The sequence below is a fragment of the Sparus aurata genome, chromosome 14 (genome assembly GCF_900880675.1).
Source record: "Sparus aurata chromosome 14, fSpaAur1.1, whole genome shotgun sequence".
Classification (NCBI taxonomy): Eukaryota; Metazoa; Chordata; class Actinopteri; order Spariformes; family Sparidae; genus Sparus; species Sparus aurata.
Window position 1 is genome coordinate 9,328,043 of NC_044200.1, and position 17,332 is coordinate 9,345,374.

Consider the following 17,332-nt stretch of genomic DNA (forward strand, 5'->3'; position numbering starts at 1 on the left):
AAGGTTCAAGCGTTTTTTAAAAGATCAGCAAAGGCAGTATTCATTTAGTCCACCCTTTCTCACCTTGAGGTTGGTTTGGTCATCTTTTATGAGCCACTTAGAAGTTTTAAAATGTAATATTCAAACGTCACATCTCAGAGGACGTCTGGAACTCTACTGTAGGCTTCGTGAGACAGAGCGCCGTTGCTTTGTACTGAATATTTCATGCAGGATGCGACTGTGGAGTCGGGTCGTCATGGAAATTCACCTCAGCTGGTCCGGTCGGACGCTTCTAATCGCTGAACCGTCCATGCGTGAATCACTAAATCAGGAAAGTGATATTTTTGTTTGTTTCTCAGAAAAATAAAGTGAAAAATCAGGCCAATACATTTTTTTCTGCATTTTATTTTGAAAGGTTACGTACATGTCTACTACATGAAGTGATAACAGTGAAATCCTTTTATTCTCATGAAACTGGACAGATATAAACAGTTCTTTAAACCTAATGACATTTAATGATTTAATGATATATTTCTTGACCTTTGACACTTTTTATGACTCTTAATATTACAGTTTACTGTTAAGACTATTCCAGTGTAAATTATTTGTAATTTTTGTCTTTCCTTCATTGTGTTACAGGTTTTTGTGCATAATAAAAGATTTTAGTTAAAAAAGTCCCTAACAGGAGCTCCTCTCTCCCACAGAAAACACTACCCCTCAAACGCCTCATCCGTCGTCCCGCCTTTCATCCCGTGACTTCTTGACATCACGCTACGTCACCATGTCACACATTTGCGTCACTTAAGGCAATTTTTATGATGGAAGTGAAGCTGTAAGCTGAAGAACAGGACAGAGCCGAATGAAGACACGGTGAGCGGTGCCAGCTCAGCCGTGCGCGAGCTGACCAATCAGAGATGAGGGGGTCTTAAAGTGACAGGAGCTCAAACAGAGCGTTTCAGGCAGAGGCAGGGAATACACTGCTGCTGCACTGGACAGTGTGAGATACCTGATGTGTTTTTTGAGTATAAGAGCATAAAAACATATTCTAGTTGTACCCCAAAATATATTAACCTGAAAATTAAGACACAATATGTCTCCTTAAAATGAAACATAACACCTCATTTAGTAATTTCTTTCCAACTGTCTGGTTTTCTGAGAATAAGAGGATTTAACGGTTATTCCAGAGGCACTTGTGCATCTCCTCTGCCCTCTGCCATTTTGGATCTATGATGCCATATGTCAAAATGACACCAGACACAAAGATAAATTGATGTTTGAATTGTAGACAAGGCTTTGGGGGCCACCAGCTGGTCATCAGGACGTGGTACTCCAGCTCAGTCATGCAGCACGTACGTGTTTTGATTTTGGTTTATAGTGGTTTCTTTCTCTCTCTCTCTCTCTCTCTCTCTCTCTCTCTCTCTCTCTTTGTTGGGTTTCAGAACTGTGAGTCTTCCAGCTGAAACTTCTGCGCTTCACCCTTTTTGGACCCTTCCTCGAGGCAAGTGGAGACGAGGGGGGAGGAAGTCCCAGCTCATTTACATTTCATGACAGGTTTTTCAAACCGTCTCCTGGTTCCTAGCAGCTTCTCCGCATTGACTGCGATGTGAAGACAGAAGGTCAGCGGCACGAGAGGAAGTCTTTTGTCTATCTTGGATATCCTGGTGCAGACACACAATCATAAAAAAACAAATATAGACTTTAAATGTCAAAACGTAGGACCAGTTGCAGAGATGTGCGAAGCGGTGAAATATAGCGTTGAGCTGGGCCTTGAGGACCAAAATCATAACTTTTTCTGACATTTCAAAAGTATCGAACCACACACCTTGACGTTTTTGAAGGGTTAGGGTTTGACATAAAAAAAAATTATATTTCACTTGGAGGTTCATACCCTGTTATTTCGTTGCATTTGTTATTTTAAATTATCACGACAAAAATAAGATTCAAATACAAATTAATTATGAATTTACAAGAGTTTTGGACTCAGCCAAAAAAAAGTCCAACAACTGCTAAAGAAACAGTCCCCTCATTTGCAAAATGAAGCAGAAGTGTATATAGAAAAGTACAAAGTAATGCAGGCACAACTACATGTGTGGAAACAAATACAATTAATAAATTAAATGGGAATACAATAATTAGTTAATCCAATACAAAGGTCATTAAATATGGAGGCAAATTAAAGCATAAATGCCTTTTAACACACAATTTCTAAATTAATTCATGCCTACATTTAATTTTCAATTGTATTTTTTGGTGCACTTAATAGCATACCAATGTATTTATTGAGCCATTAATATATTTTTCTATAAACAGATTTTAATCAGGCATTTTAAAGGCCAATTTCCCTTTTCTATCTACATTTCCATTCACCCGCTGCTTTCCCTTTCCCTATTAGTTATTCGATTTGCTTCGTCATTTAGCTTCTCCATTTAGCCTCGTCCCTGACACTTTTGGTCCTTGAGTTGGTGAAATGAGGTATAAGAAATGCAAACTAGCCGATGTAACACGCATTTTACAGACGCGTCTTTCTTTCACAACGTTGGCTTAGGGGAAAAAGTTTTTTTTGGCAGCAGTGCATCACGTGACGATGCAATCACACGGTTTGGCCACTCATTTGTGATTATCTGCTCTCTCTCTCTTCCTTTCACTGCGCTCACCAGTTGGACTCTTGGAGCCATTTTCCAGCCACGTCTACACAGAGAAATATCAACTCCAAGATCACTGCAAAGCCGATTTTAGGTCAAAGATAAAAAAAACTACTTGGAATCGAAGGTATAATTTATAATAAAAGCTATATTTTGTCAAAATAGTTGCATCCCACAGGTGAAATATCAGCCCACACTGATTATACTCAATGTCGTGGTAAATTAAGGCAATGTTTTCTGCCACAGCCATCTCCTGCATTTGCGATATGTAAGATTTAAAATACAGAAGAGAGTCCGGTGAAGGTCTCGGCTTATGCGTCGCATTTCCGGAAATTCAAAGGTGATTTGTGTCTGTCTCTACCAACAGGAGAGCCTCGCGCATGCCTCGGGTTTCTTTAAATAGCTCTATTTTCCCGGCGTCCCCCGAGGCCACGGGAGGAGACGGATGGATTGATTGAGGGGCGAAGAGAGGCAGAGTGAAGGAAAGGTGCTAATATCACTGTCAATCAACGGCAGAGAGGGAGAGGGAGAGGGAGAGCGCATCGTCACACACACACACACACACACTCAAGCAAAACAAGGCTGGAGAAAGACAGCATCACTGAAGGTAAATCCGATTAAAGACCTGTTTTAATGCGTGTTTTCGGCTTTACTTTTTCTATTTTGAAGGAGTATTCGTGTCCAAACAACGCGCAGAAGGCATAAGCGCACAGAACAACAATCCCACGATCCATCCTGTGAGACAAACGAGAACGAGCCCCTCTCCTCCGTAATTGTTTAAATACTCATTCGCCAAATAACTATGTGGTAATCAGTTGATACAAAAGGTCACGTGAGGGGACTTTTCTCCTTTTAAAAAAAGACTTGATGTCTTAATGCCTGAGTAAGTCTAATGAACACTGCGGCGGTGTCTGTCAACCGGGGCTGTAATTATGTTCGCCTGTCACTTCCTGACACAGCCTGTAGCTTAGCAACCTGCCACCGAGACCGAGCTAAAGCTGGAACTCATTTGAATATCCCCCCCCCCCCAACGATATTTACAAAAAAAAATAAAGAAAAAAAGCAGAGAATCTCAGGTGATCGGTGCGATGCTGCTGTGCAGAGTTGCATTTTCCTGAACCTGAAGGTGGCATCGGGACACCGCTGAGAGACCCTCACACAGGTGCACTTCAAACTTTTACAGACAGCGTGCTGGAACTATGAAGGCGGGCAGGTTGCATAATTGCCGCGTGCCTCTAATGAAACAAAACACATGTTTTGGCCGCTCCACCCACTGAACTCCCACCATTCTTATATTAATAGAACCTTTTTTCTCCATGTGCTGTTATTGTTCTTTAAAAGGTGCTAAGCGATGGCACGTATAGCTGGCGCATCGTATAAACACTACGGCACATGTAGCGCTCAGATGAGAGTTCTATTTTTGGTGAAGGCAGAGGTGTGTGCAATGTTCAACTTTATTTTGTTATCCCTCTCCATTGTGTTACTTACACTTTCATTTTCACGCGCCAACGGTCCAGCGCGACGCAACAGACGCTCAGATAACCTCAGCTGTGGTCCCTCGTGTGGGTCACACCTCGAAAAAAAACTTTCCCAAAATGCAACCAAAAATTGTTGGCCTCCTTTAAATGTGCTTTTAATACATGTCCGTGCTTGCCTAGCATCCCCAGACGGACTCTTATTTTAATTGATCGGTCCTGCTTTGAGTGCTGATACCTCATTTGTTATAATTCAGCGTCTTTTTGTTGCGTTTTCTGTTTTATTTTGAAACCATGTTGTTGTGTGTCTCTTCTTGCTTTTTAGTTTCTCCTGCATGTTTTTTCCCTTCATTACCTCACCTGTCCTTTCCCCTCCTCACTCACCTCACCTGTTCCTGATCCCCTTGTTAGTATATAGTCTTTGTTCTCCCTCATGTGCTTGTCAGTTCATTCTGTGATGTTCCCTGTTACGCTGTCTGTCCGTCTTGGTCCGTCGTTCCTCCAGTGTCTCTTCCTGTCCCCAGTTTTGTATTTCATTTGTTTTATTTTTTTTCTATAATAAAGCTTGCTTTTTGTTCCCCATTTCCTGCCTCCTGTGTCTGTGACTGCATTTGGGTCGTCACCTTAATAAAGACTTCAGATCATCATTCCTCTTAGCACTGCACAGTTTGCTTCTCAGCTCCTCTAATCATGTCATTAGTTCAGACATTTCCTATGATAACCATACGTGTTAGTTCCTAATAAAAACACTGTTTACACGTTTAAGAAATAGAGAATTTCAAGAAATGTCTGTTTGCTAAATTGTGTGGGTTTTTTTTTTCTTTTTTTTCCGGCTAATTAGCAAATGCTAGCAACCGTTAACATGGTAAACATTCTCACTCCCCCTCTGTGCCTTTATACAGCCGCAGGAATGAGTTCTAAAACCTTGAAATAATTGGCATGTTTGCACTTCTGGTTCCCTCTACCCAATGTCAATGGACTTTTGGTTTAATGTCTAAAATGAAGTCTGTGGCTACAGCAAGCTAAATATATTTTCATGGTTAGTAATAAAACATAAAGTACACCAGTGAATAGCCTACGTTTGAGTTATGAAGCTTTAGCGTTTCTCAAAAATGGCGGTTGCTAACAAGTGGCTACAGAGTTTGTCAGCGACAACAGACTACGTTACAAAATTAACTCTGGTTAACTGGTTTTCGGTGATCTGTTGCATTGATTGTTGACGTTACGTTAGCTAATGTTACGTTAGCTAACTTGTTTGACATGAGTGTAGGTCGTTTTTACAGACAAAACTGTGAAGTTTGGGGGTAAATATAGCATTACTGGCTAACATTGTAGAAGCTAACACTTAAGCTTAAACATTAACCAATGCTAAACAAGCAATGGCTAATGGTCTGTTTGCCCTCATTTTACTAGATTTACTATTTACCAATGAACCTCTGGTCTCTTTATTGCTGTAATTCTTGATTAATATCTAACAGACACACCTTGAAAATGTTGCTGCTGCAGTTTATCTTCACTTTCAATGTCTCGGTAACGTACAGCAACGTCTGCTTCGCCATCTGTCTCCTGGCCGGCTTCTTCGCTGATTCTTGGTAGAACGTGTGAATTCAGGAAGCAACTGCAGCGTGATTATAACATTCTAGAGAGAAAAAAAAGTTCATCCCCGTAACTTGAGACCTGATTACAGAACGAGTTAATTATGCGGCGATCGTGGGCAAAACAAAGTGCGTTATCTGAAGATTATAAGATAATTACGTTGTGGTCTCACGATAATGGGTGTCTCCGCTTTGGCTTTCGTTAATTCCTGCCTGCTTTGAACATATGAAACCAAGCGACGCCGTTCTTCTTCATTATACTCGGCAAACACCAACAACCACGGGGCGAAGAGACAGACCACCAACTTGGCCACTTAGTTGTCTAATGGTTTTTAATGCGCTTGCTGTGTTTAATCAGCAGACACCCCACACACACACACAAACACACACACACACAGAGAAACTTCGCCTTTATCTCAATTAGCAGTACATATGAGGCCACTTGTTCCCCAGTAACTCGACTTGATGTATTATGCATCGCAGCCCGGCGCTTTTCCGCGCGCCTCTAACCGTGTTTAAGTGTGTTTCCACCTCGGCTGGCGATGCATTATGCAGCGAGACAGGAGGCAGATGCATGGGGTGCCAGCAGCCTCGTTTCCTTGTAAGTTTATGTGTGTGTGTGTGTGTGTGTGTGTGTGTGTGTGTGTGTGTGTGTGTGTGTGTGTGTAAGAAAGAGAAAAAAAAAACAATGGGTCACTGGGGAGTTTGGTAAATTTCTGTTTGTTCGCAGTCCTTCCAGCCACACACACAGGCATCTCAGAGTGTGAGTTTCTCTCTCCGTACAATGCAAAGGTGAATCTGTGTGTGTGTGTGTGTGGGTGTGTGTGTGTGTGTGTCGGGAAGATGGCCGAAGTGCAGCGACGGGGTCGAAAGCGTCGGAGGAGCTGGAGAATCATCCGACAGCCGTGACCTCACGGCCGAACTCCACACACTCACACACACTTTGCCGGGTATATATGTTGATTTTAAGTCAAAGGGTCAAATTACTTGGAAGCTGTTGAAAATATTTGAAAATATGGGTCAGGTCCAAAATGGTTCCTCCAGAAAGTGTTTAGGAGCACATTGTGGGCCATTTGGAGTCGATTGGTACCAATTTGTAGAGAAACGTTTCTGGATCCCATAGTTGGATCTAGGGTTAGGGGCACAAACAGACTTCAAAGCCGATCTGTCTCATTCAACCAGTATCACAAGACATTGTGGCATCAAATTTGAGTCAATGGGTCATATTACCTGGACGCTATTGAAAAAAAAAAAAACAAGTCCCTGTGCAGAGTGAATGGGATGGATCAGAGGTGAAATTTTCCCGAGTGTCATGGCCCAAATTGTTCATTCTTGTTTTTTCTTAAGAACCCATCAACACCAACATGACCGTATTAATATCGTCTACGATCTCTCTGTGACTGTAATGAGCCGTATTTCGTAGGCCTTTACGATGAAGCCTAATGCTACGAGTGCGCGTCAGTTTACAGTTTATTAAAGAGATTTAATGTCTCATCATGTCATTGTAAGCTACATTATAGACGGTATAGGTCCAATGTGTTTCACATGACTAAGCCTACAATCAAAAATATCTATTCCTATCTCATAATATATCAGAGCCTGCTCATTCCTGTGTCCATGGCCATTCATTTTATTTTAAAAGATCTCTATTAGATAGATCTCTATTTAATTGTCCTATATAGGTTAATTTGCCATTTTGTCAAAGGTAACTAAAAAAGTCTGGTCTGGCTATGCTGGACTCTGTGTGAAGAAACACAAAGAATTTCTCCACATTTCTAGCTTTACGGTAGCTTCTCTGTAGTGGACATTATTTACACCAACAAAGACCTTTCCTGAAACCTGAAAAAATGACTGTGTCGCGGGAGAGCTAACGTTGTGACGAAGCCTCGAGATGCTCACGACTTCTTATTAAAGAGAGACATTTCTTGCACGCTTACTCACAGAGCCCCTGAGCTCCCAGTCGAGGAGGCAGAGTGGAAAATGAAAAGGTCTCTGTTGTAACCACCCACTGTCGGGGTGATAATTATTATCAGGAATGGCAAGTGCCTCGCCTTTGAAATAATGTCACCGTCAGTTAATGGCGGCGCACTGCTTGCTCAGCCGCCGACTCCGATAAACTGCGAGCAAACGGAGGAGATGGCTCCGTAACAGATTTTAAGATTTTCTCTGCAGAAGTGCGGCACACACGGTTCGAGGCGTCAGATGAGTTGCTGATGTGCTTTTGTGCAATCATGTCACATATCTTTCCATAAGTCTCCATCACGCAGCATCCGTCTCATTTACATTTGGACGGCACCTGGATTCACTCGGTGCCAGTCAGCTTCGTAGAGAGAACTCAGAAAATCTTTGAACACGGCGAAGCATCGAGCTGTGACCAACATGAAGGAGCAGAGAGTTTACGGTTTGTGCTGCTTACATTTGACCGGATCGAACTTTTCCTACCTACCTCAATCACAAAAATGTCAGACTGTGACTTACGTTGGACAGCAACTACTCTGTAGTCAATAAAGATACTTTACAAACCTTTCGAGATCTGAAGTGAAAAGAATGTAGTACCTCACAAATGAGCGCTGAAATCTATTCACCTTCCTTTTTGGTTGGGTTGTATATCTAAATTTGACGTTCCCAAACATTTCCAGTAATGTTCAATGGCAATCCTACAGGTTTACTCCAGGAAATGATGCGTTTTATTTTGGTCACCATTCGCTACCTCCAGGATAAGGTCAGCTAATGAGACGAAACTTAATGCGGATAACACTTTCAAATGTTGCCTCACCTGGGGACATTTGATCGATTTTTATTAGCAATGGCGGTTGTCAAAGGGGTGTTCACCACCAGCGAGGCGAGCTTGATCCGAGGATCGTTTGTGCTTATTCACGTCGCTTGTGTGAGTGTTCGTTCGAAAACTAAACAGCCAGATTACTTCGCCGTGCATTCGGGGGGTGTGTGTTTAACTTCAGGTCAACTCTCACTAAACTCAGCACTCACCAGAGACTCTGGTTCTCTCTTTTCATTCCCCCTCTCCTCTCTGTACTGTTGATTATGTAGGGAAGTACGGTTTCCCTCAATGACACAACTGACAATGGAGGTCAGCTCCGCGGATCGCTGCTGCAGTCAGGTTGATAAACAGCAGTTGAAGATATCCAGTGTGATTCCGGGTGTTAACTCCTCCAGGAGGTCTGGCTCTACACTCCACTCTCTCCTTGCTGGCAAACTCGTTTGACTGTTTTGTTCTTGGTGTTTGATAGAGAGACCCAAAGCGGCAGATATCACATTTTGTGTGTTTAAAAGATAGGTCAAATGTGCAGTTATCCCAGACCTAAATTGTCCAAATCAAATGCGACAATCACTCTTGTCTGAGAAAAAACTACCAGCTGTGTTAGCAAATCATCGAGTCAGTTTTAATGAATTTATTTTTAGAAGAAAAACCCAACAGGCTAACACTTTGTTGTTTTTCTTTGTTAGAATCGATAATAACAGCGGACCCCGTGAGAGATGCCTCGCGGAAATCAGCGGGGCGTCGTTCAGTGTCAGATCACCTGTATTCACGGTTAACCTGTTATCATCAGACAGCACCTGTTGTCTGTATGTGTGGGCACACGGTGCACAAGAAAGAAACGTGATGTTATATAACTAACATGAACACACAAACACAAAATGTTTTTTTTTGTTTTTTTTAATTAAAGCTTGAACTTGAGCTGCAGATATTATAGTCTGTCGTAATGAGATTCTCACTGTGTTGTCCATGTTTTTCTCTCTCTCTCTCCTCCTCCTCCTCCTCCTCCTCCTCCTCTTCTCCCCCGCCTCCATCCTTTCTCCTCCTAATTATTTTTCTGCTGCCGCAACTTCTTCTATGGCCCCGGTGAGTGATTAAGTAACTCTGATTACATTTTAAAAACAAATCTATCTCGGTGCCTTTCTGTGTTGTCATGTCCTCACCTCTGGCTCCAGAAAAAACAAATGGCTCTCTCTTGAAGCTCCTCTTCAGATTAATTGCTCCGCGCCTCGGATGTTTGCGCGAGCTGAAGCCTGGGAGAAGAAGGGGTGCTTCGGCATTGTGCGGCGCTGTCTGCAGCTGTGTATACATGCAGATACACACCAAGAGACAGCATTAACAAGAGAAAGGTCGTGGACACAGAAAACATAAAAAAAAAAATAATGTAATTCTGCAACGAGCAAATCAGGAACAAACATGCCTTCAAAAGACTTGTAATTAGTGCAGCACATGTTGTATGAAAGCTAATTACTGACAAAACTATAAAGTGCGCACACATCAAATACAAGTTGCTGCAATAATCAGAAATTACAGGGGGGGGGGGGTAATATTTCAGATTTGAGAGCTCTTCCTGTTTGGCTTTATTCAGTCTGAATTATTCGTCTTAGACTTGTTATCGCACTACTGATAATCTTGTAGCGAGCATGTGGTAAAGCTCGGTATACATTTTCATGCAGCCCAAAATTAACATTAACATTCCTGATATTTCTTCCCTTAACTAATACAAATAAAAACCTATTAACATTTGAGTTGAACGCTTACTTTTTCCTCTGTAAAAGCTAACTGTGTTTCCAGTTTGACTTAACCACGAGATTCATCAAATGCACCTCCACCAATTTTAGGCATATGTATGAAAGGCATATTTGAAAAAAAGTAGTATAAAGCCTTTTGTGGTGTCACTCAGCGGCCAGGTTGCATTGTTGGCAATGCAGGCTTCAGGTTTTGAGGAAGGAAGAAGAATACGTGGAACAAAAAATGTGATCGTTACTCATTATGGATAGTTTAAAAACAACTGAGCAAAACAGTATTAAAGGAATGTGATGCTAGACCAGTGGGCTGCTTTCCAAAACCTGCTGCGTACATTACCCACAATGCCACAATGCCACAATTCATACATGCAGTAGTACTCCCCGAGATTGTGTAAAGAACTTCCTTGTCCTCCAGGCCAATCCAGTGTGAGTTTGCTGTCACAGCAAACTTGTAGACATTTGTGAGTGTGTGTGTGTTTTTGATTGGGGGGCATATTTATTTATAAAAGTTGGCGGGAGGGGGGTAAATTGTTTTAAATTGTTTTAATGATGTGGGAATGTGTGTAGTCATAACTTTGTAGTTGAAATGTTGTCCAACTGTGAATTTAGTAAATGTTTGTAATTTATTGTATGTTCCATCTACCTGCCCAGGGACTACAGGTGGAAAATGGCAACTTGCTGCAATGCATCCCTCCTGGTTAAATACAGGGTTAATGTTTTATTGTGCACTCTCCCTGTTCAAACAAAAGAAATGATAATAAAGTGATAATAATAATCCTGTAACTTGAGTGGGGACCCATCATTTCACTGTGTTTTTTTTTTCCCCCCAAAGTGCTGCATCATGAAATAAAACACATCTATTATTGATGGCAGTGCCTTCCTTTTAAGGCTGTAACTTTTCAGAACGCCAGAGCACGTCGGTGAGAACGACTAATTGGTACTTTCATCACTCCCAAAGTGAAAATCAATGAGACAGTGAAAAAAGGGAAAAAGTAGAATCGGGGAGGCTGAGAAAAGCCAGGACACGAATAAATGACATGTTGCAGTCCAGGTGATTCTCGCCCTAAACGCTCTCTTCCAAAGCCAACAGCAGGTTTTTATCTGCAACAGCTCGAAATGTCCAATCAGCGTCTGTGTAATCATCCCAGTTTGATTCTATTAAAGCCTCTCCTGTGGGCCGGCCTCACACTGCTTGACGTTTTTTGGAGCGTAGTGTTAGAAAAAAAGGCTTCAACTTCAAAGTAAAGACGACCGCTGTGAAATTACCACGAGCAGCAGAGCCGTCGATGTCAGATCGCTCTGATCAAATCTGGCTGTTTCTTCTTTTGTTTGTCTTTGTCGGCCTGTAATTTAATTTCACCTGAAAGCGCCGGGCCCCCAGAGCTGAGAGCGGCTGATGATTGGAAACAATATGAAAGGAAAGTGTCTTCAAGGCTTAACGAGGCATTACATCTATCTGCCACTCAGCTGTGAAAGCATCAGTCAGGGCTACAGTGTTGAATTTAGAACCCGTTCTGATTTATTTGCTTCATGTTCAAATACCAACTCTGTTCATAGGAATGTGTAGCTTTGTCTTACAGCGCCGCCTTGTGGATGATCCGTTGACTAAGACAGTTGCACCAAAACTCTGCTCATTGTCTGCAGAACATATACAGCCTAATCCATTTATTTCCTTGCAGACACTGTTTCTATGTACGAAAGGTAACCTGATAAACACCATTAATACACGATGAGTTTATAGTTAATCAGTTGATAATTGTATCACTGTTAGGAAACAGTGAAATTATTTATAAAACACTGTTATGAAGCTGTTGCAAAGTAGCAAATGATGTTCATAGACCTATAGTTAATAAATACATGTCTTAATAAATGTTTTTTTTTAATGCATTTAGTTGTTTTTTAATGGTGAGATGGCTAAAATAACTGTAGACTAAAGTTAACATAACGTTACATAAAAGTTGGATGAAAGCGGATACAACGAGCTCCGCAAGCTGTTGCTGAGGGTTTAAAGCATCGTTAACAATATTCCAACAACACGCTACACATAATAGATTCAATCGATGGAACTTTATTTATATAGCACCTGTCGAACAAAACAGAATGCAGCTTAGAGTGCTTCACAAGCAATTTGAGAGACTCATGTACACCAACTGCAATAAAATTCATATTTAAAAATGACGAAAAGTAAGAAACAAGCCATAAATATACTCTGAGTACTTTCACTTTATTACTTTAGATACATTTCTCCGTCATCGCTTTTGTGCTTTTACTCAAATTGATTCCTGAATGTAAAGCTCTTACTGGTAACAGAGTATGTTAACAGAACAGTATCGACACTTTACTTAAGTAAAATATATGAGTACTTCTTCCATCACTGCCTGCAGAGCAAGTTAAACTAGTACAGCACCCCTGAAAATAAACACTCTGTTGTGATGTGAACACATTAGATCACAATCTGTTGGTGTACGACTGATGTAACTGGTCTGTCCATGCAAATCTCATTCTCTATCATGTGATAAATCATTTTATTATGCTCCTCGTGCTCTTGTTGTACATACTGTATATTTGCACTCAAAACAAACTTGCCGTGAGACTTTATTTCCGCACGAATCATTTTATTCAAAGGTACACGCACGATTGAGACGGCAGAGGAGCAGTAAACAGCTGGACGGACATTGAGTTTGCAACATAAGAGAGACAAAGACACTCTTGCAGACTGATACAAGTGGAAAGGACCTCCTCGTGATGAATAAAGTCTGTATATGTTGAATTGCAGAATCACATGAACCTAAATGAAGTTCTTCAACTCACAGTAAAAAAGCAAACCGATGCGATGGGACCGAGATTAACTTTGTAAATGGACTGTATGCATCTACACACAGACACATCAGGCACAGTCATATAAACAACAGAAAGGGGAAACATACAAGTAGGCAAGATTACATCAATCATCTGTTACAGTGAAAACACAAAGAGCACAAAGCACACTTAATATAAAACAAAGACATTATTTCTGAATCACATCCAGTTGATTTTTATGGCTTTGATCAAAGTAAAAAAAAAAAAAAGAAAATGTATATCTTTAATTTAGTCCCATGATTCTTAAGTTGTCGTTGGTTCAAGTTGTTACAAAAAACATTCCATACCATACAAATTAACTTACAATATGGCTGTCATTTTTGGTCTCTTTAAAATCACATTTACAGCTCATGTCGACAGTTGATTCGCCGACGATCCGTTCATCGGACTGCGCGCAGTATTTACATTTGAAGTAAGAAAACAGCTGGCCGTAGAAAAAAAAAACCCAAACACGAAGCTCTGTCAACCTGCAGAAAGTGTCAGAGTACACAATTATTTTTCCACCCTGGAACAGGAAAAACACCGAAAAAGGTTTATCTACAGTAGAAACAGCTTTTATATACAATCAATTTGAATCAAAACAGACCATTTTAATTCAGACCATTACCAACGATTTACAACAATGACGCCACCACTGTATTGTCTAAGCCAAAAACTGTAAGAATCTTTAGATAAATAATTGTATTTTGTGGGCTGACTCACAGTAACCTTACAGCCCCTTTGTGCTGCTGAACTTAACTCAGAAAACCTTCAACATCAACATCAGGTTTAAAGGTGCAGTGTGTAGGATTCAGAGGGATCTAGGTTAGGTGAGAGGTATTCAGTTGGTTGTGATCTGTAATCTCACCACTAGAAGCCATTTAAAATACTACACACTGGACCTTTAAAAAGGGATTGTTTGCAGAATAAGGCCAGAATTCAAAAGGTAGCTCCAAAAACAAAGGGGGTAGAAAATCACCAGAGTAACAGACACCTCCTGCACTTTGCTAGCCATCCTTGGCTCAAACTAGCTAATGTTAGCTAATAAACTCGTTGCACAGGTAGCCGTGCAGCCAGCTGCCCTAGAGTTTGTCTGAACTGGGTCCTCGGATCATAGGGAGAGTCAGTATGGGTGACAGGGCCCTCGATGAATTATTGATTAATTTCAATCAAACCAGAGGTGATTGTAGAAAAACCAACCATGGCTGTGGTGGTGAGTTTAATTGTGTTTCCAAATGAAATAAGAAGACAATTAAGCTCGTCTTAGTTCAGTAAAAGAGAGAAAGTTCAATTCATATGGTGTAAGGTTCAATTGTATTAAGTATTATGTTTATTTTTTGTTCATTTATTACGCTAACAGCTGGCATGTATCTTCCAGCTCTCCTCTTGCCTGTACAAAGTGGTACTACAAGACAGGATCCAAAAGGGCTAGCTGCTTAGCATGCTAACTTCAGTAGACATCTCTGTAACACAGTACGTGGACGACACGGCGTCCACACTGCGTTTCTTCACATTCTGTTGAAAATCTTAGTTCATTTTCTTCCATCTTATAAATTGCTCTCTCACCGCCACCTGTCACATTAACACCCTGCTTTCAGTCTGGGAACACCTCATATCAGACTCTTCCCTTCTGTCTTTTGTTCACCACATGAACCTCTGTGTGGCTGTGCTGTCCGGCCAGTGGAAGGTCTTGCTGATGAAGATGTAAAGTGTGGCGGCGTTGACCGCCGTGTACAGAAGGAACTCCACAATGAGTCTGGTGAGAGAGGGGAGAGGCATGTGCAGGCGGTACATCAGGTAGGGGACGATGAAGTACCTGAACTCCAGCAGCTTCTGGGGCACGGTGGCAGCCAGGAGGCACGCCAGGAACGCCAAACTCCAGAACAGTGAGCGCGACTTGAAGGAGTCGAGAAAATTCCACCCGGCGAACACGTACGCGGGGACGAGGAGGAAGCGCACCAGCTCGTGCCTCTGGAAGAGCCTTTTCCACACGTAGAAGGGGAAATGACGGTTATCGGCGAGGAGGTACTTGTGGACGAAGGTGAACTTCCACACCAGGAGCAAGGCGACGCAAGTGAGGGAGAGGAAGAACAACGGCTGCTTCTTCAGAGCCTGGAGGAAGCGAAGAACGCGGTGGTAACACAGCGAGACGGGGAGGGAGAAGAAGAGGGCGAAGGAGAAGAAGTAGAAGAGCTGGGGGAAGTTGAGGCAGGCCTCGTGGCTCGTCCTGTCGCCCACCACTATCCCATCATTCAACACTACGAACACCAGGAAACCCACGCCGACCGCTGCGTAAGGCCAGGCCACCAGCAGCACCGCCTTCACGTGACTGGGTGATGCGAGGAACTCCAGCGTGAAGAGCAGCACCTTCTTAGCTCCACTGATTGACAGAGGGACCTGGGACGGAGGGGACTTCTCGTCCCTCTTCTTCGAATGCTCCACCTTCCAGGCCTCGTCCATTTTGGCGGCCACCAACGTGCCCGCGCAGAAGGCCACCCAGATGATGTTGGTCTGGCGGAAGAGCACTGAGCAGACGCCGAGGAACGCGGAGGCCTTGTGGCAGCCGTAGAGCGTCATGAGGTAGGTGAAGAGGATGAAGAAAGTAGATCCGGCATCGGTGTAGTAGAGGAAGTTGAAGAAGTAGAGCACAGGGAAGGTGGACAGAGAGAGCGCTGAGAGGACTCGCCGTGAGGTTGTTCGTGTCTGGAAGAGAGAAAACGTGATGTCAGAGGACAGGAAACTGACAAACCAAATCACGCACAGTCGTCTCCAGCATCTGGAAATACCTTCTCCCTGAGGTGCAGCTTGCAGACGAGCAGATAGAGCAGGTAAAGGTTGCCGCAGTTGAAGAGCAGGTTGATGAAGCGCAGCATGGCCGTGGAGCACACCACCGCGCCTGTCAGGTCAGCGAGCCATACCACGGGCTTGATGACTCCCACGGAGACAAGGTAGAGGCCTGGCAGAGTGGTGATCATTGGCTCCCACTGTGAAAAATCAAAACCATGTTAAAGGGGCACTCAACTAATTTAACACAGAGAGAAGTTTACTTACTCGGTTAGTGCTTATCAGTAGGGTTGGGCAATTGGATGGATATGTCAACTATCAGCTATTGGCCGAATTGTATTTGTTTTTTGTGTGGATTTTCTCATTTTAGTTTAGTTAGTTAGTTTAGTGGTCTGCGTATGGAGAATGATAATGTATTCTGTGTTTATGGAGGAACTTTCCCAAGTCTAATAAATTAACCCTGATGATGTCATGGTGACGTCATCATAGTCTGCATCACAAACATTTGAGTTTGACTTTCAGTCATGGGTGTTTATAAGGTAGGGAGGGTCTAACCAAAATACTGCCAAGGTGCATCATGGGAAATGAAGTAGAACGGAGCTTGCCCCTATAATAGCGAATTAAATTCTGTATATATCTTGGCTTCTGTATATTTTCATTTTTTATCTTTAACAATGACTGTACCAACATTGCTGGCTTCGTGCCATACCTGAAAGGTATATTAAAAATTAAAACATGGTTTGCTTTGAAATAAAACGAAAATAAAATATAAAAACAACGTGAGCAGTAATAGTCACAATATATGTATAAAAGAAAAGAAAGAGTAACTGATATTAATGAGCCTTTAATCTCTTTCCTTGATAAAGCTAGCTGACATGAATACTACAATACTTCTAGGCTCATAAACCTCCACCAAAGCCATTCTATATGTCCGACATCATGGAGATTAAAGGGTCAGCGAGCTGCCACATCATTTTAAATGACAAAAGCTCCGCTGTTAGCTAACCCTAATCCGCTAAACAACAACGGGACGCTCGCTTTCATGGCCACCCCGTCCAACAACTCCCATCTTACCTCGTTGAATTTCCCACTGCAGTACTTCTGAGCTTGTGGGATGTGAAAAACCTCGTCCATGTACGGCTCCCTTTGCTCCCGAGTGACTCTGGAGAAAAGCAGGCAAGATATCAAAAAGTTGGTGCTGCAGAGAGCAGTGAAGATGTAGCCCTCAAATTTCTCCATGTTTGATGATGAAATCCGATGTAAAAGTGGAATCGGTTCAAAGCTAGCCTCGATAATGTCGTGAGAACTGCATAACGGTGAGATCCGCAAATTAAAACCGCCGTAAAATCTCAATTCCGAGTGAAACTGATTGAACTCTGTGCAGTTTCGATAAACGGAAGAGTTTTTAATTTTGACAGCTTGCGGTCCGCTACAGAAACATGCCCGGTACGAAAACTCTTATACCTTTGTAAGTTCCTGGGTTGTACTAAATTGT

General features: G+C 42.2%; 1 protein-coding gene and 1 long non-coding RNA gene across 2 annotated transcripts; both read right to left on the reverse strand.

Moving 5' to 3' along the window:
* Window positions 1-366: 366 nt before the first annotated feature.
* LOC115595649 (uncharacterized) lies at window positions 367-5,712 on the reverse strand. The gene is made up of 2 exons (XR_003986741.1): window positions 5,581-5,712; window positions 367-1,637 (listed from the first exon to the last, which is right to left on the reverse strand). It is a non-coding gene; the product is annotated as an uncharacterized LOC115595649 (long non-coding RNA).
* A 7,097-nt stretch (window positions 5,713-12,809) lies between these two features.
* On the reverse strand, window positions 12,810-17,275 carry alg10 (ALG10 alpha-1,2-mannosyltransferase). Its single transcript, XM_030439850.1, has 3 exons — window positions 16,912-17,275; window positions 15,840-16,037; window positions 12,810-15,756 (listed from the first exon to the last, which is right to left on the reverse strand). Exons 1-3 carry the CDS (start codon window positions 17,074-17,076, stop codon window positions 14,695-14,697), a joined length of 1,425 nt encoding a protein of 474 aa, XP_030295710.1. The 5' UTR covers window positions 17,077-17,275; the 3' UTR covers window positions 12,810-14,694.
* Window positions 17,276-17,332: the final 57 nt, after the last annotated feature.